Consider the following 27530-nt stretch of genomic DNA (forward strand, 5'->3'; position numbering starts at 1 on the left):
TGGATTGAAGTGTCACCTCTGTCAGGAACAAATAAATGTAATATGGGCCTCAGGGCCTCCTCTGTAAAACTGAGCTTCCAGGGAGAGACTTGTCAATGGGAAATGTACCTTCTGAGACAATCTCTATCCTGTCAGTCTCGGTGTCTCGTGCCAGCTGCTAAACACTGAGTGGACTACAGATTGGCTAAGGGGAGGCGAGAATGAAGGTCGGGTGTGAAAGACTGAAACGGTACCCACCCACCCATCCATGCAGTGCTGTCCCGTGGGGAGTCTGGGAAGGCAGCTTGCTCATGGGGTCGTCTACAGATACGACTCACCGCAGGCTCATCACACCCCACATCCTGTGTTATCGATGCAGAGAATCCTACTTTCAGTCAGTCAGGAAGGCTAATCCAAAAGGCTACATCACCTAATTCTGGGGACTCACCAAATGGACGATAATGTAGCACCCTATTTGGGTTATTTCTCAACATCATCTCTGTATCTTAGACTATGTACACGTTCAGATATATTAATGTAATAATCAGCTATCCCAAAAATTTTAATGACTTGTTTCCTCAATAATGACTAAAAACAATCATAAATGCAAGTATGTCCTGTCACGTGGACACCCCCTATAATTCAGCCCTAAGTATTATTGACAAACTATATAACTAATTCACAAAGCATTTTTTTTGTGCTTGTAAAATGTGTTTTTAAATTAACATTTGAATGTTATGATTTTAAGAGTGGCCACCTACGTTGTTTCTCACCCACACATTTGGTGTCAAACAGTCCGACTTGCCCATAACAGAAAGCCTTTGTGAGGCATCTGCTCTTAGCAAGGGCATAATACAGGTCCTGTGTGTGTGTAAGCACACACCCCTGAGGGTGTGCAACACAGAACAAGCTGCCTCCTTCCTCTGAAGGGCACAGACATTGGTTGAGTGGTCGTCACACTGTCTGAGACCTTCAGAAAGAGGAGGAGGAAGGGAAAAGGGGACAGGGATGGAGGACGGTCAGAAGGGAAGAAGTGAACATTGCTTGGTGGGGATTAGAGTTGAGACTGGTGTTGTAATAGCCGCTGAATCAGAGGCCAACGACACAAGCCCACCAGAGGTTTCAACAGAAAGGCTTTAATTGTTTAGCTTCTCACAGTTCACGTCACAGCCCAACAGATCCATGATTCTTCCAAAAATAAGCACGGAAAACAGCATTCCCAAAGACAGCCCATGTTTTGCTGTGGCCACGCTGGCTTGCTGCCATTTCCTCACAGTGCAGGGTCCAGTCAATGGCTCAGGAAAGTAGGCCGGTTGGGTGGGTCATTGGGCACTCCCGTGTCAGCCACACAAACAGTCTATCCTAGACAAACTGCTCAGCGAGGGGTGACTGTGGCTAGGCGTGAGCGCTGGCACATCTGACATGTTACCATATGCCACCAATAAGTAAAGTTACAGAAAATGAAAACCGGATTAAGCTGCGGCCGAATCATGTTAGAACTCTTGTCTATACCTGCGAAATAGTCGGTTGCCAAGAGGATGGAAGCATATCATTTGACAGTTTCGTATATATTTATAGATATATTTTTTAGATTTAAAATTTTTATTTTATGCATGAGTGTCTTGCCTGCCTGCGTGTATGTGCAACACATGTGTGCCTGGTGCCTGCAGAGTCACAGGGTATCAGATCCCCTGGAACTGGAATTATGGATGGTTGTAAGCTGTCATGCCATGTGGGTGCTGGGGGCTGAACCCAGGTCTCTGCAAGGCAGCAAGTGCTCTTACCACTGAGCCACCTCTCCAGACCACATTCTTTGACTTTTTAAAATCAAGGTCTGTGTAAAGACACAGACTGAACTGAGTGAAATTTTAAGGAAAGAAAAAGTGTTGTAGGGTAGAACACTTGTCTAATGATGCAAAGATGTGTTTGATTAAATAAAATTCACCTGCAGTCAGGAGGCTGCATCAGCAGCTAGCTGGCAGGAAGTGGTGGGGAGGAGCCAGGTGAGAAAGGGTTTATAAGGAGGGGCAAGGAGAGGCACAGGGGCTTTTTGGAGGACGAGAGCAAGGAGAGGAGGTGAGCTACTTGCTATTCAGCCTCTGAAGAGCAGGATTCCATCTTAACCTTTGAATCTTGACTTCTTTAGAGGGGGAGAGGTTTAGTTATTCGAGAGTTGGAGCCGGAGGGAACAGATTTCCCTCCAGCTACGTACGGCCCATGCGGCCTTGCAGTTGCCAATCAGACAGCTGTAGCAACCATTCAAAAATATAAAAAGACAACAAAAAAGACTCCTAATATTAAATATGTCTGTCAAAAAGCAGACCTAGAAACACTGACAGGCTGCTTCAGGAAGATCATTTGAGAAATCTAGAAAGTTCCAGAAGGTAAGCACTGCTCTCAAGAAATGACGGCAACGACCTGGGTGTCCCCTCGCTGTGCCTCTCTATAAAGGAGGGTTGTCGTGTTGTTGTCATTACAAAACAAAGACAGAACAACTCTGCATCTGATTCTCAGATCACAGAGGCAGCAACTTCTTCACAGAACATTCACCATACTCAACCCTCGGACCGCGCTTCGGCTCCTGCCCTTGGGGTCAGGCACAGTTAGTGGTTCGTTTCGTGCTGGAGTTGATCATGGACCAAGAAACAAATATTTGCTCTTTATAAAAAAAGTATCACAAATCTATTTTGTGAGAAATCATGGCAAACATATAAAAGCTGTTTAAAAAAATAAATCTCACAATGTCACAGATGGCTACCTGCTTTCAATTTCAATATATAAAAGTACAAAAAGTAATGATCAGTCTGCATATAAAACCTTGTGAAAACATTAAGTATAATCCTAAGAAATGTTTCTTCTTCAGTGATTAAATCACTAATGGGCTGTTATTAAACAACAAACAAAAACAGAGGCACCAACACAGTGAGACCACGGCTGTGGGGAGACAGCCTGGACCCCAAATCTGAAGATGTGTCTTCTACCCGAGTCTCAGGATGCACCAGGGCTGGAACGCTGCCAGGGCTGCTGAGGACACGTCTCTCACACCCAAATTACACCATCAGCGGCATTTTGCAAATGTGTTCTAAAGATTATTAATCACACAATAAATGGTTAAAGTCCTTGTACTTTAAAGTCCGGTCTGACGATGGCTGCCTCTCAGAAAACCCACATGCCTTCAGGCCACCGAAGATGGAGAAATCTGCAGGGCGTTGACTCCCTTCACCAGCCCTGACTAGCATCACGTGGACTGCACTTTAGAAAACACAGAAATTAAGAAGTGAAGGGAGAACAATGGAGCCTTTGGACCAGCCTCAGGGCATCAAGGGAGAAGTTAGTGCTGGGTGCTGGGACAGTATCTGACCCTGCTTCCTGGTCCTAAAGAACAGTTCCCAGGGTTCTAAGGAAGGTCATCTTCACTCAGGGCAGGTGGCAGCGATTCCTAGAGCCCTGGTGCCACTTCCAGCACAGTAAGTGAGCTGCCAGCATCAGTTCTCAACGTGTGCTTTTCCTAACTCGGATGGCTCTGCTCTGCAGCGCACGCTTTCCCACTGTCCGTACATGGCTCTGCCCACGGTGACAGGCTCTTTGCCTTTTACCCGCTCTCCTGTTCAGAATGAAGTCAACTTGCAGGAAGACTGTCAGTATGAAGGCTAAAGAGCTGCTCTTCCAAGAAGGCACCCCCAAGGCCGTACTGCTTTTCGTGTGTGCTGACTTCTTCCGGTGACAAGTGGCTGGCTCCGAGAACAAAGGCTGCGAACCTAAGCGATTTTAAACAGTTAATGTTGTCACAGAGGTTTATCTGAAGTCGATGTGTGCCTCGCTGCTTATCCCTTTTAATTAAATCGGAGCGTGTCAGCCGAGGAAGGCATTTACAGCTTATGTGAGTCTTCTGCAGACAGCTGTGCATGGGAAAGTGCAAGTGTGTGCAGGTTTACAAAGCCCCACCGCAGCCAGGTGCACCCAAGTCATTCACTCATCTCCTCCCTGCTCCTTGTGAGCGAGTGCATTGGCCACACCTCAGTGCAGTGCCTCACATCAGGTCCATGTTTTCTCAGACCTAGCAGCCCTCCAACAACTTTGGTATAAGGCATAACCAAGAGAAATGGTCGCTTCTAAGCAGAAATGCATGCTCAAAAACACCATGTAATTTTCCAGTCACCAGAACCTGAGGTGTGGCCAGAGTAGGACTTACTTTTTAGGAGCCTGGAGTCTGGAGACTGCCAGCCAGGAAGGGAAGTCAGGCCTGCAGCAGGCACGGCGCAGTTCCTCGAGGGCGCTGGTTGTTTCAGCCTCAGCTTGCTCCCTGTACTCATCGTCAGTGAGGTACCTCACCACCAGCGGTTCCGCTGTGAACCACTGCCTCGTTTTCCTAAAACACACGACATCTGGTTGCCAGATTCCTGCCCAATCCAATCCTTATGACATACAAAAATATGCATCTTAGACATCAACAGTAATACACCTGAACTCCTTGTACAGCACCCTGTGCTTTCCACAGTCCTGTGACTGAGGGGTGAGGAATGGGCAGCATGGGCCTACTGTGCTTTCCACAGTCCTGTGACTGAGGGGTGAGGAACGGGCAGTGTGGGCCTACTGTGCTTCCCTGCTTCTCTGACCACCATAGCAATGTCCTAAGGCCTTTGAGAACCAATTTCTGATTGAGACGTTGATTAAATTTTTAGTGATTTCTAATCACACAACTAGACAAAAGGTCTGGCTTCCTTGCTCTTTGCCTGCCGATTTTCTTTGGCACAAACAGAAACAGGCTTTCAGTATGTCATTTGATGAAGACCAGCGGGGACATATGCTGCTTTCTACAGAAGCTGGATCTGTGGGCTATCACCTCCACCTAGTGGTGGAGCCTCTGCCTAACCTGACACACAGAGGAAGTGCCGCCACACAAAGATCTGTGTGGAAAAAAACCTGCATTCGTTCTTCTCTGGCTACATACACACTAGGAAACCAGAAACTAGATTTTCTTTTCCAGTCAGAAAAGTAATAAATGTCATAACAATAAAGCAACCTGTACTTTAGAGATTCAGGATGCTAATAAGGACATACATATTTGTGATAAGGTTTTAAATAACATTTGTGCTACATTCATCTGTGAGTCTTAAAAATGTTTACAGGTGACATCCACTCTATCTTAAGTAGATATTTCCAAGGGTTTAAAAACATACATTTTCCTTGAGGGCTGAGATGTAAAGACCAAAGACCATTTCCTTTCTTAAGGTTTGTCTAACGTTGATGAACTGGACTGAGGAACCAGTGACACTGTTTCTTTCTCTTCTGAACACCCAGCCAGGTTCCCAGTGACACTGTTTCTGTCCCCTCTTCAGAACACTCAGCCAGGTTTCCTACAGGAAAACATAGGCTCTTGCCCAGAAAACCAGGGCACAACCCAGATGGAGGGCGCACTCATGGCCTGGACTTGGCCAATCGCTTCCCAGCTCCAGCCCACTTGTGTCACATGAAAAGAAGGAATGCAGTATCACTGTCTCAAAAGTCACTGTACAGGTGAAACTGGACGTTTATTACAAGTCGTCAGCAGCTAATCAAAAGATTAGCTATTATATATTAACATGTGCAAACAGCTTTTTGCAAGCTAGCAAGTCTGATGCAAATGTTGTTTAACATATAAGTTTCTGCTTTAGTCCCTGTGTTTTCATATAACCATTCTTTAGCAAAATTTAAAGTAGACAGCATAACAGTGTTGCACGAATATTAAAAGGTCTTATTAATAGAAACAAACCCAGGGCCTAGTATTGGAAGATCAGAGAAGCAGAACACCTCACCTTGCCAATTCCTCAGCTGATCCTGTTTCCTCAGACTAGAAGCCTCTGTGTCCTCATCCAGAATGAACTCAGCTGAACTGCTGCTCAAAAGCCTAAAAGCTTAACCAGGCTCTAGGTCCTCGTCCTCACGCCTTAAATACCTTTCTGCCATCACTTCCTGGGATTAAAGGTTCTTGTTACCATGTCTGGCTGTTTCCAGTGTGGCCTTGAACTCAGAGATCCAGGCAGATCTCTGCCTCTGGAATGCTAGGATTAAAGGTGTATGTGCCACCATTTTCTGGCCTCTATATCTAGTGGCTGTTCTGTTCTCTGACCCCAGATAAGTTTATTAGGGTGCACAGTATTTTGGGGAACACAATACCACCACATAACAGTACATATGGATTGTTACAGAATGCCCCATTGATGCATAATGGAGTCATCATGCCAATGACAAGACACACTTGCTACCAGCAAGACAGTCGGGTGGCTAAGGGAAGGAGAAGGAGCTCTACCTCTCCTACTCAGGGTCTGTCAGTGTCTGTCTGGACACAGCAATGTCTAAGAATGTCTTCCACGGTAGGGGCCTCCTCGTCTACCAACCCTCTAAGCCAGAATGCACATGGCTCTATGCCACCAGCCAACAGTTACCCATTGTCTCAAGTTTAATTATCATCTGTCAGGTGTATTATTTTTCATTAGATTAACTGCCAACATTTGCACTGTAAGGATGACATCTGAATTCCAGTCTACATTTGCAGTTTTCCTAGAATATCAGATTGAAAGAGGGACCTACATTTGCATATGGCCACAATCAGCTCCTGCTGGTTTTAACTGCTGCCTTTGCAATGGGAGTGCTGAGATAATTTTCCCACAGTCCTCTTGGCCACCCACTGCCTCACCCCTGCCTGGGCCCAGGTGTTTGGTTTTCTACATTCTGTGTAGGCAGACATCAGAGAGAACGAATGGAAACACACTGGTTGGCCCTTCCCAGCCCCCGTGCACACCTCACTCACTGCACTGATGGCGCTGTTGCCTGAGCCAACTCAATGACATCTCTTCCAGGAAGCCATTCTCGGATTAACACTTTAGTCCCTGGGCAAGCTTTGTTTTCATACTTATAGGATACTTAAGTGTGGGGCTGGAGAGACAGTTCAGTGGCTAAGAACGCCAACGCTCTTCCAGAGGACTGGAGCTAGGTTGTCAGCACTCAGATCAGGTGGCTCACAACTGCCTGTTACTCCAGGGCCACAGGATCTAATGCCCTCTTCGGGCCATTCTGGGTACCCACAAACATATGGCAGACAGTTCCCCAAAACACACACACACACACACACACACACACACACACACACACACACACACACGTCTTTTTTTTTTTTTAAAGGCAGAAGATATATAAATGCATGCCGTGATCTCCACAAGCACACCTCCAGGACCATCTCCACCTGTGCACCTGACACAGATGTACAGACTAAGGAAACACATAACAGCATTGTGTCAGCAGAAGCTACCTTATCTTTCTTTCTGTATTTTCACAAAGCTCAAGCCTTCAATTAAAGCCCCAAACAAAGCCAACCTTTAATAAAATGAATTGAATAACTGCTTCCAATCATTTACGATGCATTTTCTCCCCATGCTGATCTCATGAGCTCAATTAGTATGACTATAGCAATCTTGGTTCTAAGGAGGAGAAATGTATGATGAAGGTAGACATCTGAGACAACCCAAGCAGTTTTGCTGCTGATTTTCGTGAGCTCTAACTCCCGAGTAGTTGGTGTTACAGCTCAGTGGAGATGGGAGCAGATGCTTAGCACTCTTTTTCCTCTGTTCTCTCAGAGTGAATCTTCCAGATTAAATATAATTACCTGTGAGATGTAACCAAAGTATCTCTCCAAACAATAAATAAAGCTAAAACTCAAAACGTCAGAGTTGGCAGCAATAAAAAGATACTCACCACCTCAGATAGCTGATTGCTCTCAGTGGATAGCGCAGACTCCAGGAGAACAGGAGGAGCACCATAACGGCATAGGCAAACTGAGGCACGGCCACACCAGTGTAGACCAGGACCAGGGAGAAGAACCGCAGAGTCCACATCAGAAGGCCTCTGCTCCACTCATCAGTGAGAGGCCCACGCCTGTAGCAGGCAGCAAAGCTAGAAAGCCCGACAACCAAGACATAGCCTGGAAATGCAGAAGGACAATAATTAAAACCTGAACTTGAGAACTGAGGTGGAAAGTCTGGCAGAGCCTTGACTGAAAAATAACATCTACCAGAAAACCTTAATTTAAAAAATTCAGAAAACGAAAAGTATTTCCTTTTCCTAATGAAGGTTGAAAAAAAGCACCTACAGCTCATTAATCCTTGTACTTGAGCTCACAGGCTGACTTTTAAAGATGTATTATAATTATCCATCTGTATGTACACATGTGCATGTGGTTCCCACAAAGCCAGAAGAAGATGTCAATACCCTGGAACTGGACTACGGGCAGCTGTAAGGAACCAATCTGAGTCCTGGGAGCAAACTCCAGGTCTGTGGAAGAGTACTCTAAACCCCGAGCGGTTTTAAAATCATAATAATTTAAGATATAGACTGATAATTATGGTAATATATAGTCCTGGCTTTCTAAGTTCAATGTCCTGGGTGGACAAACGATTCTTGATTGCTTGGGCAAAAGTAAACCAGATTGCTATAAACCTATTTTTAATGTTTATCTTCTAGTCACTAAAGGAGAATGTCGTTTTACAAAGGAGCGATCGGGTAGCCATCCTTGCTAGCCACACTCAGTCCATGGTTACCAATGGTGTCAATGGCATGACACACGAGGTTCCAGTGCCACCAGATGGGAAATGCACATCACTTCCAATGATTCCCACCACAAGTGCTTATTTGTTTCAAAGCAAACCTTGAGATTCAATTTCTTATTTGCAGTTGATTCGCAGGAGAAATGACCGTGTTAAATGATGCCACAAAGTGGGCACCACAAAAACCCAGAGAGTGGGCCTTTCACAGGATGCCTCTGTGATGAAATAAGCCATGATGGATGGAGAGAGTTACCCAGCCTAGGAGGTGCTTTGGAGGTTCAGCCCGATGTCTAGGTTATACAGTCAGGCAGCAAGGGTAATTCAAAATCTTAATATGACCCAGGCAATCGGCGATTCTATGCAATTATTAATCTTTAACACTTACTAGTGAGGTTAAGGATATAACTCAGTGGTACAACAGATGGCGAGTATACATGTCATCCTGGGACAATTGCTAGCATTAACAACAGTAATGAATAGTTATTTGGTTATATAGGAAAATGTTCTTGTTGTTTGGAGACAAAGGGTAAAGAACTTATAGGAATATTCCAGGTTATGAGTAAATAATAACTACTTTAATATAATAGGAAAGTAGGCGGGCGGTGATGGTGCACACCTTTAATCCCAGCACTCGGGAGGCAGAGGCAGGTGGATCTCTGTGAGTTCGAGACCAGCCTGGTCTACATGAGTGAGTTCCAGGAAAGGCACAAAGCTACACAGAGAAACCCTGTCTCGAAAAACCAAAAAAAAAAAAAGAAAAGAAAAAAAAAACAAAACAAACAAACAAACAACAATAGGAAAGTAGGTTAAAAATAGTGTTTAAGAATGAGTTGCTTTTATTTTAGCAACATTGACCTTATACGTGGAATCTGATGTTGATGAGGCTCCAATTCCCATTATTTCCTAACAAAATCAAATAATTTCTGTAACATACAACAAGGGGTTTAAATAGTAATTCTATCCTCTGTTTCTGAAAAGTCAAGTTCTCATCAGTCACACCCCCACCTTTCTACAGCATACACAAAGAAGAGACCTGGGAGATGAAGAGGAAGCCACCTCTTAGAGCACTGACATGGCGGCTTAGATGTGGCTAGAGTTCGGCCACAATTCTGAAGCATTTTACTCTTGATGATATGTACAGAAAACTGAGGAAGGCTAAAAAGGAGAACGGTTTAAAGTGGGATCCAAGTGAACTAAAAGGCCAACCATGGGAGTAAAATAAAATGCTATTTTTCATTGCACCTCTCCTTAAATCAAACGAGAATGTATATGAGAGAAACATGTCAACATCCCCTGCTTGTACTTTTCAGCCTAACCAACGGAGGTTCTTCTGTGTTTACCTACCTAACACATACACTCTGTTTCCACACCACAGCCACTTCAGATCTTCCATCAACCGGCACACAGCATAAACTGAAGCAAACCAGCAACCAACCATTAGCGCCCCAAACGTGCTGTGCTGTGTGCGGAAGAAAATAAACGACACAAAATATATATAATATATTTTGGTTATATATTTTGTTTCATTCACTCCCATAAAAATAGAAGCAAACAAACAAATTCTTTGTTCTGGAAACATCTAGATCAAGTAAAAGTACTTATCTAATACTCTCTGAGTCTCATGTTCAAGGTATGGTATGGTCCTCAGAGGAGAGTCGTTTTCACACGGGAGCTTAATGACATGTAGACTTGGGTCCCACTGCTAGATCGGAATCTACATTTTAACATGCATCCCAGTTAACTAACATGTACATTAAAGTTGGAAAGCACTACTAAAAAGTATAAAATTATCTAAAAATCACCAGTAGTATTTAGAGCTTTAATCAGAGTAACCACAAAGTTACAATCATGAATTAATATTCATTTATTCTTTGGGACATTATTTTTTTTGGAATATTTTTTGTTATTAACTCTTTTATTTCTTTTAGATAACAACCACGGTTTCCCCTCCCTCCTCTCCCCCGTCCCCTCCTCCACCTCCTTTCTACATTATTTTATTGAAGGAGTAGAGAAGAAACAACAAAATAAAAAAACCAGATGTGGCACTATTATGTAATGCTTCAAAGACTCAGGATCATTCTCCCAAGGCACATTTCATAAAAGGGTACTAAAAATATCACCAAACAATATAGTCCTATATATCACTAATAAACACAAACTGACTTTTCAGAAACAGGCACATTTTAAGGTCAATTTATACAGCAAAGGAGCACAGCTGAATCAGGAAGTATCACAATATGAATTAATTTTGATTAACTTTTTAAGTTTGGTTCCCAGTTTTACTCATTTGCACATAAGATACCTACCTTTGGAATGTGTCTCCTAGACATCAGAAGGACAAAGACTAGTGTCATCAGAACACCTAACACGGTACCCGAAGCGTAATAGAAAACAGGGCTTCTGTCGAGACAGAGGAAAAGCCATGTCAGCAAAGCATTTTCGGTAATAAAAACTGAAAAAAAAAAAAAATCAAAACACTCAATGTGGCGATAGTGACTAGTAAGGAATATTAAGAAAGGAAAACTCTAACCACATCCCCTATATTTAAAATTGAAAGTGGTACTTGAAAGTTTCAGTAATAGACTACTGCTGAACGTCTGAATTATCTTCTTTATTCAGACTGTGATCCGCCAACACATGCACCTGTCACATGGTAAGCACTAGCCTGAGAGCTCTCCGGGAATTCCCAGACACCCAGGGACAAATCTTTCAGAGGAGCAAACCAAGACAGCAAGAAGAGAACTGGGACAGACTCTGCCAGCTCCGAATGGGCCAAGAGGCGAGTCTTTGTTCTCCTAGTGATCACCCCAGCCTCTAGGCTTTAGGCTCAGGGGCACAAATGCAGCCCCAGCAGGCAGGCCTGACTATGCACCCCCACCCCCTGCCACCAGACCCTGTAACCTACAAGCCCCAATCCACCCCCGAAACCCACCTATCCTCCTAGACCACAGCTGCTCTCTGAGACACAGACTCTGCCAGCTCCAACTGGACCAAGAATGGCTCCCTGAGGCACAGACACCATTTGCACAAATTGGAGGAAGAGATGGTAGACGCCAGTGTAAGAATACATTAAACAACATAAAGAGCAATATGGCACCACCAGAACCTAGTGGTTCTACAACAGCAAGACCTGAACATCCCACTGCAGAAAAAGCAGAAGAAACGGACCTTAAAATTGACTTTAAGAAGATGATAGAGGCCTTTGAAGAGGAAATGAAAAATTTCCTTAAAGAGATTGAGGAAAAGACAAACAAAAAATTGGAAGAAATCAATAAATCCCTTCAAGAAAGCCAAGAAAACCAAGAAAAAGCAATCAAACATGTGAAGGAAACAGTTCAAGGCCTGAAAATTGAAGTAGAAACAATGAAGAAGATACAAACCAAGGGAAGGCTGGAAATAAAAAATTTGAGTAAATGAACAGGAACTACAGGTGCAAGCAAAACCAACAGAATACAAGAGATGGAAGAGAGACTCTTTGGCATGGAGGATACAATAGAGGAACTATATTTGTCAGTCAAAGAAAATACTAAAGACAAAAAAGTCATAACACAAAATGTCCAGGAAATCTGGGACACCATGAAAAAGCCAAACCTAAGAATAATAAGGATAGAAGAAGGAGAAGAATACCAACTCAAAGATACAGAAAATATATTCAACAAAATCATAGAAGGACACCTCCCCAACCTAAAGAATGAAATGCCTATGAAGATACAAGAAGATTATAGACTGGACCCAAAAAATAAGTCCCCTCACCACATAATAATCAAACCACTAAATATACAGAATAAAGAAAGAATATCAAGAGCTGCAAAGGAAAAAGGCCAAGTAACATATAAAGGTAGACCCATCAGCATAACACCTGACTTCTCAATGTAGACTCTGAAAGCCTGAAGATCCTGGACAGATGTTATGCAGACACTAAGAGACCATGGATGCCAGCCCAGACTATTATACCCAGCAAAATTCTCAATCGCCATATACAGAGTAAACAAAGTATTCCATGATAAAAACAGATTTAAACAATACCTATCCACAAATACAGTCCTATAGAACATACTAGAAAAAAAATCTAACCCAAGGAAATAAGATGCGCCCATGAAAACACAGGCAATAGATAATCCCACACCAACAAATCCTAAAGAAGGGAAACTCACAACACTACCACCAAAAAATAACAGGAATTAACAATCACTGGTCACTAATATTCCTTAATATCAATGGACTCAATTTGCCTATAAAAAGATATAGGCTAACAGAATGGATACGAAAACAAGATCCATCCTTCTGCTGCATACAAGAAACACACCTCAACCTCAAAGACAGACACTACCTCAGAGTAAAGGGCGGGGAAAAGTCTTTCCAGTCAGATGGACTTAGGAAGCAAGCTGTTGCAGCTATCCTAATGTCTAACAAAATAGACTTCAAACTAAAATCAATCAAAAGAGAACAGGAAGGAATTACATATTCATCACAAAAAAAATCCATCAAGATGAAGTCTCAATTCTGAATATTTATGTTCCAAATACAAGGGCACTCAAATTTGTAAAAGAAACATTACTAAAGCTTAAATCACACATCAAACCCCACACATTAGTAGTGGGAAACTTCAACACACCTCTCTCACCAATGGCCAAGTCTGCCATACAGAAAATTAACAGAGAAATAAGGGAACTGACAGATGGTTTATGACTCAAATGGACTTAACAGACATCTATATAACATTTCACCCAAACACAAAAGAATATACCTCTTTCTCATCACCTTATGGAACCTTCTCTAAAATTGACCCCATACTTGGTCACAAAAGCAAATCTCTCAACAGATACAAAAAAAGGGGGGGGGGATAACCTCCTTTATTTTATCAGACCACCATGCCTTAAAGATAGAATTCAACAACAACACAAGTTTCAGAAAGCTTACAAACTCATGGAAACTGAACAATGCTCATTATTGTTCTCTAAATGCCTATATAAAGAATTTGGAGAAATCTCACACCAGTGACTTAACAGCATACCTGAAAGCTCTAGAACAAAAAGAAGCAAATTCATCCAGGAGGAATAAATACCAGGAAATAATCAAATTAAGAGCTGAAATCAATAAAATAAAAACGAGAACAATACAAAGAATCAATGAAACCAAAGAGTTGGCTCTTTGAGAAAATCAACAAGATAGACAAACCCTTATCCAAACTAACTAAAAGGCAGAGAAAGAATATCTAAATTAACAAAATCAGAAACAAAAAGGGAGATATAACAACTGACAATGAGGAAATCCAGAGAATCATCAGGTCATACTTCAAAAACCTGTACTCCACAAAATTGGAAAATCTAAAAGAAATGGACAATTTTCTGGATAGGTACCATATACCCCAATTAAATCAAGACCAGATAAACTATTTAAATAGACCTATAACTCTTATGGAAATAGAAGCAGTCATTAAAAATCTCCCAACCAAACAAAGCTCAGGGCCAGATGGTTTCAGCACAGAATTCCACCAGAATTTCTTTTTTTTTTTTTCAGCGCTGAGGACTGAACCCCATGGCCTTGTGCTTGCTAGGCAAGCTCTCTACCACTAAGCTAAATCCCCAACCCCACCAGAATTTCAAAGAGCTAATAACAATACTCCTCAAATTGTTCCACACAATAGAAACAGAAGGAACACTGCCAAACTCTTTCTATAAGGCTACAGTTACCCTGATATCCAAACCACACAAAGATGCAACAAAGAAAGAGAATTACAGACCAATCTCCCTCATGAACATTGATGCAAAAATACTCAATAAAATACTGGCAAACTGAATCCAAGAACACATTAAACACACACACACACACACACACACACACACACACACACACACACACAACCCATCCATCATGATCAAATAGGCTTCATCCCAGAGATGTAGGGATGGTTCAAAGAAAATCTGTCAATGTAATCCACCATATAAACGAACTGAAAGAAAAAAAAAAATCACATGATCATCTCATTAGATGATGAAAATTGACAAAATCCAACACCCTTTCATGATAAAGGTCCTAGAGAGATCAGGGATACAAGGAACATATCTAAACATAATAAAGGCAATTTACAGCAAGCTGACAGCCAATATCAAATTAAATGGAAAGAAACTTAAAGTGATTCCATTAAAAGAAGGAAGAAGATAAGGCTGTCACTCTCTCCATATATACTCAATATAGTTCTAGCTAGAGCCATAAGACAACAAAAGAATATCAAGGGGGTACAAATTGGAACATAAGAAGTCGAACTTTTGCTATTTGCTGGTGATATGATAGTATATATAAGTGACTCCAAAAATTCTATCAGGAAACTCTGACAGCTGATAAACACCTTCAGCAATGCTGCAGGATACAAGATTAACTAAAACAATCAATAGTCCCCCTATACACAAATGATAAATGGGCCGAGAAAGAAATCAGAGAAATATCACCCTTTCCAATAACCACAAATAATATAAAATATCTTGGAGTAACTCTAACCAAACCAGTGAAAGACCTTTATTACAAGAACTTTAAGTCCTTGAAGAAAGAAATTAAAGAAGACATCACAAAATGGAAAGATCTCCCATGCTCATGGATAGGTAGAACCAACCTAAAAAATTGGCAATCTTACCAAAAGCCATCTAAAGATTCAATGCAATCCCTATCAAAATCCCAACACAATTCTTCACAAACCTTCAAAGAACAATACTTAACTTCAATAAAACTCAACAATATGAAAAAACAGAAAACCCAGAATATCTAAAACAATCCCTTACAATAAAGCAACTTCTGGAGGCATCACCATCCCTGACTTCAAGCTCTACTATAGAGCTATAGTAATAAAAACAGCTTGGTATTGGCATAAAAACCAACATGTGGACGAATGGCATTGAAGACATGAGTCCACACACCTATGAACACCTGATTTTTGACAAAGAAGCCAAAAAAGTGTACAATGGAAAAAAGAAAGCATCTTCAACAAGTAGTGCTGGCACAACTGGATATCAACATGTAGAAGATTGCATATAAATCCATATCTATCACCATTCACATAACTCAAATCCAAGTGGATCGAAGACCTCAACATAAATCCAGTTACACTGAACCTGATAGAAGAGAAAGTAAGAAATAACCTTGAACATATTGGCACAGGAGATCACTTCCTAAATACAACACCAGTAGCACAGACACTAAGAGCAACAATTAATAAATGGGATCTCCTGAAACTGAGAAGCTTCTGTAAGGCAAAGGACATGGTCAATAAGACAAAAAGGCATCCCACAGAATGGGAAAAGATCTTCACCTACATCTGACAAGAAGGCTGATCTCCAAAATATATAAAGAACTCAAGAAACAATCCCATTAAGAAGTGGGGTACAGATCTAAACAGAGAATATGAGCAAAGTGGGGGGGGGGGTCAAGACCATGATGGGGAAATCTACAGAGACAACTGAACCAAGCTCAAAATAACTCATGAACTTTAGATCAACAGCTGTGGAACCTGCATGGGACTGGACTAGACCCTCTGCATACAGAAAACAGTTGTGTAGCTGGGTCTGTTTGAGGGGCCTGTATGATCAGGATCCGTCCCTGGTGCATTACCTATGGTTGGACACCTAGCTCACCCCTGATAAAGTGGGGAGGGGCTTGGTCCTGCCTTAACTGAATGTGTCAGGCTTAGCTATCCCCCCCATGGGAGAACTTATCCTGTTGGACAAGGGGTTAAGAGGTGGGAGGGAAGGTAGGGGGAAGGTGTGGGGGGAGCAGGATGAGGGATGAGAGGGGGAATCTGTGGTTGATATGCAAAATGAATAAAGAAGCAAATGAGCAAACAAACAAACAAATAAATAAAAAGAAGTGAGTCGGCTGCTGGGGGATTTAGGACAGCAGCCTGGCTTGTCAGCATCTAGGCTTTCCTCTTCTTGCCACAGATATATTACCTAGTCAGAAAAGCTGGCAGACAACCTATACACACCTGACCACACCCTAAGGAAAAGCTCAAAAGTGAACAGTGGTAGGAATAATGGAGAAATATTAGTACAAAGCAGGCTTGGCAGGTTAAGAAGTAAATATTGTCAAGAGAGTGGTTTTTATAAGTTACAAGAAACAAAACATCAGGGCAACGTGTGCATCCAAGAAGCAAGTTTTTGTCACATCCAATATCCGAATAAAGACAGCAAGCCCCTGGCATCAGAAAACCTGAGCACAAACCTTGGCACTCACGAGAGTGAGTCAAATGATGAGGGATATGGGTTCTGTAATCAACAAAATAAGAAGAGTAGTACCAAGTTCATATATGTGCATATATGTAAACTAACGTAAGCAAACATACTCTGCACCATGTATGTATCTGCTCTACAAACAATTACCGCTCTCTTTAAAGATGATTCTACACTGCCTTCAGCCCTATCACTTGTAAATCCCAGAAGAACCACAAATGTGCAGTGGTGGGCAAATATTCAGCACAGAGTCAGAAACAATGCACACAGCTTTGCATCGGAACACTACAAATGTAAAAATGGGTACTTACCGGCTCAAGGTCTTTGCATAAAAGAAGAGGAAAATGCCTGCTACAAACACAAGGAAGAGTTTGAAATCCACAACTGGAAAATAAAAAGACACCAACACCATGAATGTTTGTGTCAGAGTATAAAGTTGTAGAAAGAACAAGCAAGTCAACTTACTGAAAGTCCAGTCAACTACAATGACAAGGGACTTACTGTTTCGGTCCACGCTCACTGAGTAGGTGAACACCCTCCCGATGGGCTTCACAGAGAAGCATACAGTTTTTCCATATGGACTGAAGACCATGGTCATTTCCTTAGACTCCTCTGGTACCCAAAAGTTATGAATCACACATTTGATAAATGATAGGATGGTTTCTGGATGCTGGCAATTATGACTTCCTGTGACATATACAAATCTGAGCAGGCCTGGACTGCTCACTGTCACCTACAAAACAAGACCGGATCAATCCAGGCAGAATCAAAACTTTCACCTCAGCTCAAGCCAAGGAGTAAGAACCCAGGAATGGCTGAGGGAAGAATGCGCCGATGCACAGGACAGGGCTCTGGTCCCGAGTGCCTGGAACGTCACACTTGCATTTAGTCTACAGATGCCTTGGGGAGTGGATGTTTTGCTAGGTGAGGCAGTGCATATGGCGCTAGTCCCACATTGGGACTTGGAGACAATGCGTCACTTACTGAGGTCAGACTGAAGTTACAGTGTGGAGGTGCTAGGGACCTCGGTGTGAAAGTCTGACTGGCCAAGCTGACAGAAAATGGGAGAAGCGCAGGCTGCAGACGTCAACTTTAAAAGGAAATTTCACTATAGTGGGAAGTAGAGAAATGAAGAAGAGCAAAAAAATGGAGTCCGCAGAATTGTGACGTCTTACAAACGGAAAAGTGCTGTTGTCACTTTGTAGGAATCATCCCATGGATAGGAAGTGCTATTGGGGTAGACCTGAGCAGGCAAGGGTGGGTCTGACCCAGTGCACCAGTCAAGGGCTCAGACACACACACACACCTCCTCCGAGGCAGACATTTTGTCTCCACAGGCAGGGGCAGAGCGGTGCCTACAGGTGCTGACAGGTGGGTGGATGCCCAGAAAAAAGACAGTACACAAGCATTTCTGATGTTTCCCACTTCTTCTTTTTCTTTCCCATACATGACCTCAATCTTTTTACATATTTTTAAACTGAAAATAATTTTTTCTCATTCAATATATTTTGATCATGGTTTCCCCTCCCCCAACTTCTCCCAGACCTTCTCCACCCACCCAAATCCACACCCTTTTTCCTCTGATTAGAAAATAAACAGGCATCTACAATAAATCAACAACAATAATAATAAGACAAACTCAAAACCAACAGAAAAAAGTACCCAAAGAAAAATCACAAGAAACACGTATAGAGACACAAATCCACACACATAAATCCCATAAAAACACAGAATTGGAAAACAGGACATATAAGCAAAAGACCTGTAAGAAGAACAGTTTTTAAAAAACTATAAAACTATCATTGAGTTCATTTGGTGTTGCCCATCTACTGCTGCACAAGGGGCCTGCCTTCCCCAGTGAGACTCCACTAGAGAAATTAACTTTTCCTCGAACAGTTGTCAACTGGAGATAGCTTCCAGGTGGAGACGGGGACATGTGTCCACTTCCCCTCTCGGCACTGGGACCCCATCTGGCTTAGACCTGTGCAGGTCCTGTGCATGCTGCCACAGTCTCTGTGAGTTCTTGTGTCCATCAGTCCTGTTGTGTCTAGAAGGCCTGCTTCCTTGGCGTTTTTCACCCCCTCTGGCTCTTACAATCTTTCTACCTCTTGTTCCTCAGACAGTTTTCCCCATTTTTAATGATGTAGAAGGGTCATTAGCCAAGCATGAAGATGGGGAGGAGGTGCTGGAGTTGTAAGGTCTTGGTAAAAAGAGTACAAGGAATGAACAGGGATGTGCCGTATGGATTACTGCAGCTTTCATGTCCCAAAACTCCCTGGAAAAACATGTACAAGATGCCCCGGGCATGATGGCACAAGAAACCACAGGAGCCTTGAACATCTTATTCTCTAGGAAGGGTATAAGTCGACATCATGTCCTGGGACAAACTCAGACTGTCCCTCAGCCTACAGCATTTCTTCCCCCAGTCAACTGTTTTGGTAATTCTCTTTACCAGAGTCTTTCTGAAACGCCACATTCTCAGTGGGTACTCTCACTTTTTATTACTGCTTCTTTGTGTCCTTAGAGAAGTAGTCCTCAGCCTTCCTAATGCTGTGACCCCTTAATATAGTTGGTTCCTCATGTTGTGGTGACCCCCAACGATGAAATTCTTTTCATTGCTACTTCATAACTATAATTTTGCTACTTTTATGAAACATACTGTAAGGATCTGTGCTTTCTGAAGGCCTTAGGTGACCCCTGTGAAAGGGTTGTTTGACTTCTCCAATGGGGTCATGAACCACAGGTCGAGAACCACTGACTTAGACAGTGTATTCATTAGGAATGGTCAGAGGAAGGCCTGAGCAGATATAAAGAAGAATTAATGTCCTCTCCCACATAACACCTCCTTAAACCACCATATGCCCCTCACAATAGCTTTCTTCCTGATACATCAGCCATATGTCATACAAAATAGATTTTTAAATCCCAAAGTGGTGCATTTTAATCCCACATTCTTCAGACAGGATATAAAAGTAGGTCTAACCTGCACAGTAGACCACACATGCGTCCACTCTATTTGTGAATTTTGATTGTAGCAGTAACAGTCTGACACAGAAGTTTTCATTAGGTCCATTTCCTTCAAGGATTTACATCTTGGAACTAAAAGATAAATAAATAAATAAATAAACAAACAAACAAACAAACAAATAAATAGGTTTCCTAAGTATTTAATTACTTAAAAAGTGTGTTCAAAGGGAGATTGTCATAGTTTTTAGAATTACCAAAATTCTATTACCAAAAATTCTTCTACATGGTGATTAGAGTTCTTCACTCTTCCTAATTTAGCAAGTGTCTGTCTGAAAACGTCACATCCAACATCAATACTCTTGGGTCACATATGAGCATCATACATGCACAGAGAACAGCAGTACCACACCCAGAGTCAACACTCCTGGGTCACATATGAACATCATACATGCACAGAGAACAGCAGTACCACACCCAGAGTCAACACTCCTGGGTCACATATGAACATCATACATGCACAGAGAACAGTGCATGTCCTACAGTAGATGGCAAGAGTTAAGGGAAGCTTCATAGAAAAGAAATACGAGCAGATGACTCAAGAATAAGCTGCAAGCAAAGACAGTTTCAGGCCTGAGAGATGACAGGCGTGAGCATTACTACATGAGTGATGTCATGGCGGATCAACTCAGGGACAAGGAAGCAAGGACAGACACAAGGAACCGTTTGGACACCTCAGGAATCTGAACTTCATTCTGAAAACAGAGCACTAATTGACTTCAATTAAGTATCAAAGATGCAGCAGGAAACAGATGACATTAAAAAGGACACAACTCAACTGTAGTCAGGTATGGGCAGGACAGTCACTACTGTCCTGAGACACCCACAACAGGATGAGGCATCATATGGACCTCCAGGCCCCATAGCAAGGAGAGGACCCAATTGCTTAGGGTATGAAGAGGAAGGAGAAAGAACAGATTTAAGAGCTCTTGGGAAGAGAAATCAACACATTTTGGAAAGTCAGTGGATGAAGGAGATGAAGATGTGAAGGTTTCTAGTGGATGGAGAGATGGTGAGCATTTACCCAGACCGGAAGTGCTGATGTTGAGGTAGGTTTGCGAGAAGAATGGGAGATGAGTTCAATCTGGACAGATGGACAGTCAGTCAGTTTTCATTGGTTCTAAAGAAGAGAGACAGTTCTGTAGCCAAGAAGATCTTTAGCTGGAGTTGAATATCGACATGTAAGTATTATGTGTGCACAAATAACATTAATGTAGCATTTAGCAATGCGGTCTGAGGGAGATAGGTCCTCTAGTGCAGATTCATGTGATGATACTACAAACGAGGTAACAGGGTTCATTTCCTTCTGAGACTGCTGCTGTGTTTGAATTTGAACTAAGTAAGTTTTCTGGAGTCCAAGACAGTGTGTCAAACAGGAAATCCTCTCAGGAATAGGAAACAGGAGCAGGGAGTTCTTGTGGGTACCCAGGGAAATGGGTCCTTCACTCTGTTCCAAGTACAGCTGAGGAAAACTGTAGATAAACCTGAGATGAGGTTAGAACAAACTGTTATACCCAAGTTGGGCACGGACTAGGTAACCAGTAGCTACTAGCTGATCATTATACCATATATATATGAAGAATAATGTTGAATAAGCTCAACAGGTACCTGCTTTGGCTGAAATAACCTTTGTGATAGGCTGAAGTGAGGACAGGAATAGCCCCACTTCCTGAAACAGTTGACAGCTTGGCTATCTAATGCCCCAAGATGACTGATGTGACTGATGAATCCCTTCACCTTTCCTCTTAGCTTAGTGATGAAATGCATGTGCTTTGAAACTCATCAATGGTGCCTGAGCTGAAAATACAAGGATCTAGGTCAAGAGCCAGGTTCTCAAACAGTAAGAGGACACTTGCGAGACCCTACTAAGCACAGGACACCAAAAATTAAAAACGTCTTCTACATAAGACCCTAAAGAAGACAGCAGAACCAGTGCCGCAAACACGTAAGGCAGCCAAGGTGGGGGTTACTTGTGGGTACAACTGAGATGCACACAGCTCAAGGCCAAGGGCAGCAGCCGAAGGAGCAGTCTTAGGATGTCTAACACTGGCAATTAGCTATAGAAAAGAAGGAGGTCAAAGAATGTGATGTAAAACTAGGAAGTCCTTGAGCGACAACAGCACACCTTGGAAGCCAGAGGACGGAATGGAAGGTCTCAGGCCTGGCCTTCCCACGTCACATGCTCTCTGCCTCCTGCAAGGTCTCTGAATAGGAACCAGAGCTAAATTGGGTAGCTGGAACTGAAAACCTTGTACAGTGAATCCTTAGTAAGGGATTCATTTATCACTGGAAAAGAGACCGTCCCAGCAAGGAAGGTGAAGGGCATGGGGTCGCGTGTTCACAGCCCTGGTGTCCTGAAACTTTACACAAATGCTCATTCATGGTCAGGCATTTTGTCACCAGGGGTGCTTCATGCTGCGGGGGGGGGGGGAGTGGGGTTCTTAGAGACACCTACAAGGGTTCTTCCTGTAATGCCTCTCTTAGTGAGCCCCATTATTTAAGGGCTGAATTAACTCCCACAGAAAGCTTTGTGTCCATGGTCTACAGAAGTAACTCCTGTGAGGACTGACTTGTAAACAAAGGCTACTACCATCATGAAGGCTTTCCACTGGGTCCCAAGGCTGTCTTCTACATCACTGGATACCTGTAGCTCTTAAGAGTAAGACCATGTATGCAAGTACAGTGCCATAGCATGGATGTGGGAGCACATGCTTTATTATGCAAGCAATATTCACTTTGTACTTAAGATTACTTCAACAGCCTTCTGGTTGGTCTCCTACTTCCAGAACTAACCCCATGATTTCTCTACAACCTTTCTTCCAATAAAGCATTTAGGGTTTTTATAAATAAAGCATCACTCAGGGCCCATTACTTCCTCTAATCACTTCTGCTAACACCATGAAAACATCTACCCTCCTTCAGAAAGGCTCATGTACCTCTATGGCTTCCTTTTCCTCTACTCTCTCTTGCTTGAGGGCTCCACCCATAACAGTCTACCAACCCTTCTTAAAGCACCGGCTTCCTCCTGCCTCAGGTCTCCCTGGACTGCAACTCACACAGATCCTAGCAGGGCTTACACCTGTCAATAGCTGGTATGTTGGCCCTGATGCCACCTTCTCTGGAAGGCCTTCTCTGAGCTATGTCTGAACATGCACACCCAACTATGCTCACCTACTTTCTGCTGGTTACAGTTTTCATCTCACACATGCATCTTATCTCACTCTATGGAGTTACTGAATCCTGCAGATCTCACACATGCATCTTATCTTATTCTATGGAGTTACTGAATCCTGCAGATCTCACACATGCATCTTATCTTACTCTATGGAGTTACTGAATCCTGCAGATCTCACACATGCATCTTATCTTACTCTATGGAGTTACTGAATCCTGCAGATCTCACACATGCATCTTATCTTACTCTATGGAGTTACTGAATCCTGCAGATCTCACACATGCATCTTATCTTACTCTATGGAGTTACTGAATCCTGCAGCTCTCACACATGCATCTTATCTTACTCTATGGAGTTACTGAATCCTGCAGATCTCACACATGCACTTCTTATCTTACTCTATGGAGTTACTGAATCCTGCAGATCTCACACATGCATCTTATCTTACTCTATGGAGTTACCAAATCCTGCAGATCTCACACATGCATCTTATCTTACTCTATGGAGTTACTGAATCCTGCAGATCTCACACATGCATCTTATCTTACTCTATGGAGTTACTGAATCCTGCAGATCTCACACATGCATCTTATCTTACTCTATGGAGTTACTGAATCCTGCAGCTCTCACACATGCATCTTATCTTACTCTATGGAGTTACTGAATCCTGCAGATCTCACACATGCATCTTATCTTACTCTATGGAGTTACTGAATCCTGCAGATCTCACACATGCATCTTATCTTACTCTATGGAGTTACTGAATCCTGCAGATCTCACACATGCATCTTATCTTACTCTATGGAGTTACCGAATCCTGCAGATCTCACACATGCATCTTATCTTACTCTATGGAGTTACCAAATCCTGCAGATCTCACACATGCATCTTATCTTACTCTATGGAGTTACCAAATCCTGCAGATCTCACACATGCATCTTATCTTACTCTATGGAGTTACTGAATCCTGCAGCTCTCACACATGCATCTTATCTTACTCTATGGAGTTACTGAATCCTGCAGATCTCACACATGCATCTTATCTTACTCTATGGAGTTACCGAATCCTGCAACATTCAAGTACCTGTCATTTGCATGTGTGTTGCAATCTGAGAGGATTAGAAGATTACCTGAGCAAAACGTAACCCAGTGAAAACACAACCGGTTTCCGTGAAGAATTGCTGGCACAAGAGGTGCACTCAGTCCTCCCCTTAAAACCTCCCACACAGTGCCCCTCTGTGTCCAGCCTGTACCACGCCATCCACGCCAGAGCGCATGCAGCAAGGAAGCCAAGTGTGCAGTCACCAGTGTACCCTGAACTAGAAGGTAAGGCTGGCCACACTGAACAGCTGCCAAGGACCATCTTCCTTACTCCTCAAAAACAGGAAGCCAAGAAGTAGCATGAACCTTGGGTTTGACCTCAGCGTATGCTGTATAAGGGACTTCCTGGTTTGAACATGTTCTGGATTTCCCCAGTCTTCAACAGACTAAGGAACAGGCAGGTGAAATTAATCACATTACCAAAGGCCTCAAATAGGGTTTATGTGAACCAATGAGGCAGATGTCTCATTTGACTTCAAATATCATGAAGCTTGTAATATTCAGCTAATGTAGTGTGGGACTACAGTGGTCCCCGCTTCTGCGGCTTCACTTTCTACTGTCTCGGCTACCTGGGGTCAACCACAATCCAAAAGAATTAAATCAGAATTTCCAGAAATAAACAATTCATAAGCTTCAAGGAACTGCCGAGTGTATTGTCAGTATTGTTGTATTACTCGTCATTGTGAACCTCTAACTGTCCTAATTCATACTCTGCTTCAGTGAGGAAGGAATGAGACCCACGGTGCTCAGAGCGCTGTAGTTCATTCTCCTACTGGGTTGTCAGAACAAGTCCCTGGGGGCAAGGGAGCATCACTGCACACATCTAAGAAGAGCCTCACATCACCTGCTTTGTTACTAAGCCAAAAGCAAACGACCCCTTTAATGCTTTTCTTGTTTATTAGCTTCCTTAATGTCTAAGTATATTTAACTTCAAGACTTTAGTCAGACATACGGCAGAAATATTCAGTCAAAACGTTAGGAGCAGGTAGTACTTAAATCTACTTATAGGTTCTTCTGAAAATGAAACATGCAAACACTTCTCAAGCCCTAGCAGATGTTAAACCACTTCCCATGTGAAAAAGATAATTCATCAGCACTCCTCCTGGAACCTAGCCTTCCAGTTTGCATACGGGAAAAGCGAGCCTCTAATGAAACCAGCACAGAAACCCTGCAGACACTTGAGCACCCTGCCATTCTCTTCATTAAGCCCAGACTTGGTCCTTCTGGGATGGGGATAAGCAGGAAACATGAAAAGGCAAAAAGCCAACAAACTGTCCTGATAGGAGCTCAAATGGAGGTTCCAGATGGAGTGAGGATCTTCTCGGTATTTTTGGTAAACTCACATTTTTCAAAGGTGTAAGCTACATAAGTAACGTCTCTCTGTTCTAACTCATTTGTTGCTTTGCACCTGAATATAAATCTTGGTTTTTATTCCTCCAATGGCATGGGAACGGAACTGAAATTAGCACATCCTACCCCCATACACAGTCTGATTCTAACTTCAGTAGACATTTTCCCTTGCCACAGAAGAATTTCAAGCTGTAAATTTGAAATGACCCCTTGTTGGAGGTAGGAGCCTGGGAAGCCATTTCTGGAACCCCAGCTGAGGGGCAGCAGTTACTATGGACCTGACCTATTGGTTTCAAATTAAGAGTCATGCTTGACTTGACATTTCTCTTCCTCAGACAACTACCTCTGTCTCTCATGACAGCTGTCTGCCTTTTCTACAAACAGGGTGACAGAGGGTGGGCCTCAGAGTGGATGCCATGCCATGGCAGTGGGTATGTGCTCAAGGCAGGACCTCAGAGCTGGAAAGGGCCTTGGTCATAATCAAAAGCAACCTCGATGCTGTGGACAGCTCCTACTTTATCGTGGGAAGGACCAACCGTCTTCCACTATTCTCAGTTTCACTTGCTAAAGCTCTAGTTTTCGGTGTTGAACCAAGATCTGAAAATATTAAATGAAAACTTCTCAAAGTAATAATATGTAAGTTCAAATAGCTTTTTCCAGAACATTTGATTATAACTGCATTTTTAATCATTATTTTTCTCCTGCTCTACCTGATTTATAATTAAACTTGCTGACAGGTATGTATATACAGGAGAAGAAGTCTATGTGAGGTTCAGTACCATCTGAGGTTTCAGGCAGCCATTTGGGATGTTTTTTAAAAAACACACTTCCTGTGGGTGAGGGCATTTACTGCCTCGCTGTCTCTTCCTAGGGTTCCTGTAAAACCACAGCTTTTACAGTAGCAGCTCTTATGCCTAGCCACTCAGGGGGTTCTCACAGTGTCGCTGAACACTCCAGGACAATGGTCACCTCCTACGTGCATTTAAAGAATATCTAGAATGGCAAGACAGAAGTCGCCATTTTTCTCAGCTGTGGACTTGAGTTTTATCACCTCGTGGGTGTCTGACACCTCCCACGCAGGAAAATCCTGGTGTGTCTTTAACACCACCGGGGACCTTTACCACTGGGTGATACCAAATCTGTGAGCCAAGCGTGACAGCCCTATAACCCTTCACTTGGGAGGTGGAGGCAGGACTGTTACACACCGGAGGCCAGCCTGATCTATACAAAAGCTCAAGGACAACTGGGACGCAAGGCAGTGTTGTCAGAAGCTCGTAAATGCTGACTGAACCTCCGTTCTCTCTTTCAGTGTTAGACACCCTACTGACTGACTTTGTTGGTGTGGGGAGAGTATCCAATTAAAAGTCCACACTTGACAGTCTCCCTTGCCTCGATGGTGACCAAGGTTGCAATGGACAATGCGAACAAGCGACCTTTTAAAGGACGCCACGGAATGGTAAAAAATAAACGTTAAACTCGTGGAGAATTGCTGAGTTTTGCAGCTACAGCTTTCTCAGCCGGGATCTTAAGCACCCCAAACAGTCCGAGCAGCTCCCAACTGCTCCCTATGCACCAGGTTCAAGGCTGGGGCATCAGCAGTGTTTTGCATAGGACCAGCCACCCAGGTCACAGCTGCCAATCGGGGACAGAACTACGGTTTCATTCTGAAGCTTTTATCCTCCTCTAGTTTTGAGTTTCATGAGATTGGTGCAGACGGATAAAATAAGGACAGCTGTGCCGGAGCCCGGCGGTGTGACTGATCCTGCACAAATCAAAATCCTGAAGCATCCGGATGCTCACAGACAGGGGCGGGGCCTGGACGCACCCACGTGTGACCCTGACGCCCCGCAGGGAGGCCCCCCGCCCGGAGCCGGGGTTACCTGACATCGCCGCCTCCTCCTCGCTCACCGCGCCCGCGGGCAGCGTGGCCAGGGGCGGCAGCCAGAGCACCAGCCACCAGGGTCCGCGCGACATCGCGGCCGGAGCGGCGGAAATGGCGCAGCCGCCCGCGGGCGGGAAAGCGGAGGCTGGGGGAGCGGGGGCGGGGCCTGGCGGGGGCGGGGCCTGGCGGGGGCGGGGCCTGGCGGGGCCCCGCCCTCCCTC

At 43.3% G+C, this 27530-nt stretch overlaps 1 protein-coding gene across 1 annotated transcript; it reads right to left on the reverse strand.

Annotated features, from left to right (window-relative positions):
* Positions 1-1892: 1892 nt before the first annotated feature.
* Positions 1893-27448, reverse strand: Nemp2 (nuclear envelope integral membrane protein 2). Its single transcript, XM_036172709.1, has 9 exons — positions 27308-27448; positions 19761-19876; positions 17279-17510; positions 17089-17161; positions 10865-10958; positions 9903-10017; positions 7711-7936; positions 4172-4348; positions 1893-3737 (listed from the first exon to the last, which is right to left on the reverse strand). Exons 1-9 carry the CDS (start codon positions 27399-27401, stop codon positions 3599-3601), a joined length of 1266 nt encoding a protein of 421 aa, XP_036028602.1. The 5' UTR covers positions 27402-27448; the 3' UTR covers positions 1893-3598.
* Positions 27449-27530: the final 82 nt, after the last annotated feature.

Source organism: Onychomys torridus, chromosome 23, assembly GCF_903995425.1.
Source record: "Onychomys torridus chromosome 23, mOncTor1.1, whole genome shotgun sequence".
NCBI classification, from domain to species: domain Eukaryota; kingdom Metazoa; phylum Chordata; class Mammalia; order Rodentia; family Cricetidae; genus Onychomys; species Onychomys torridus.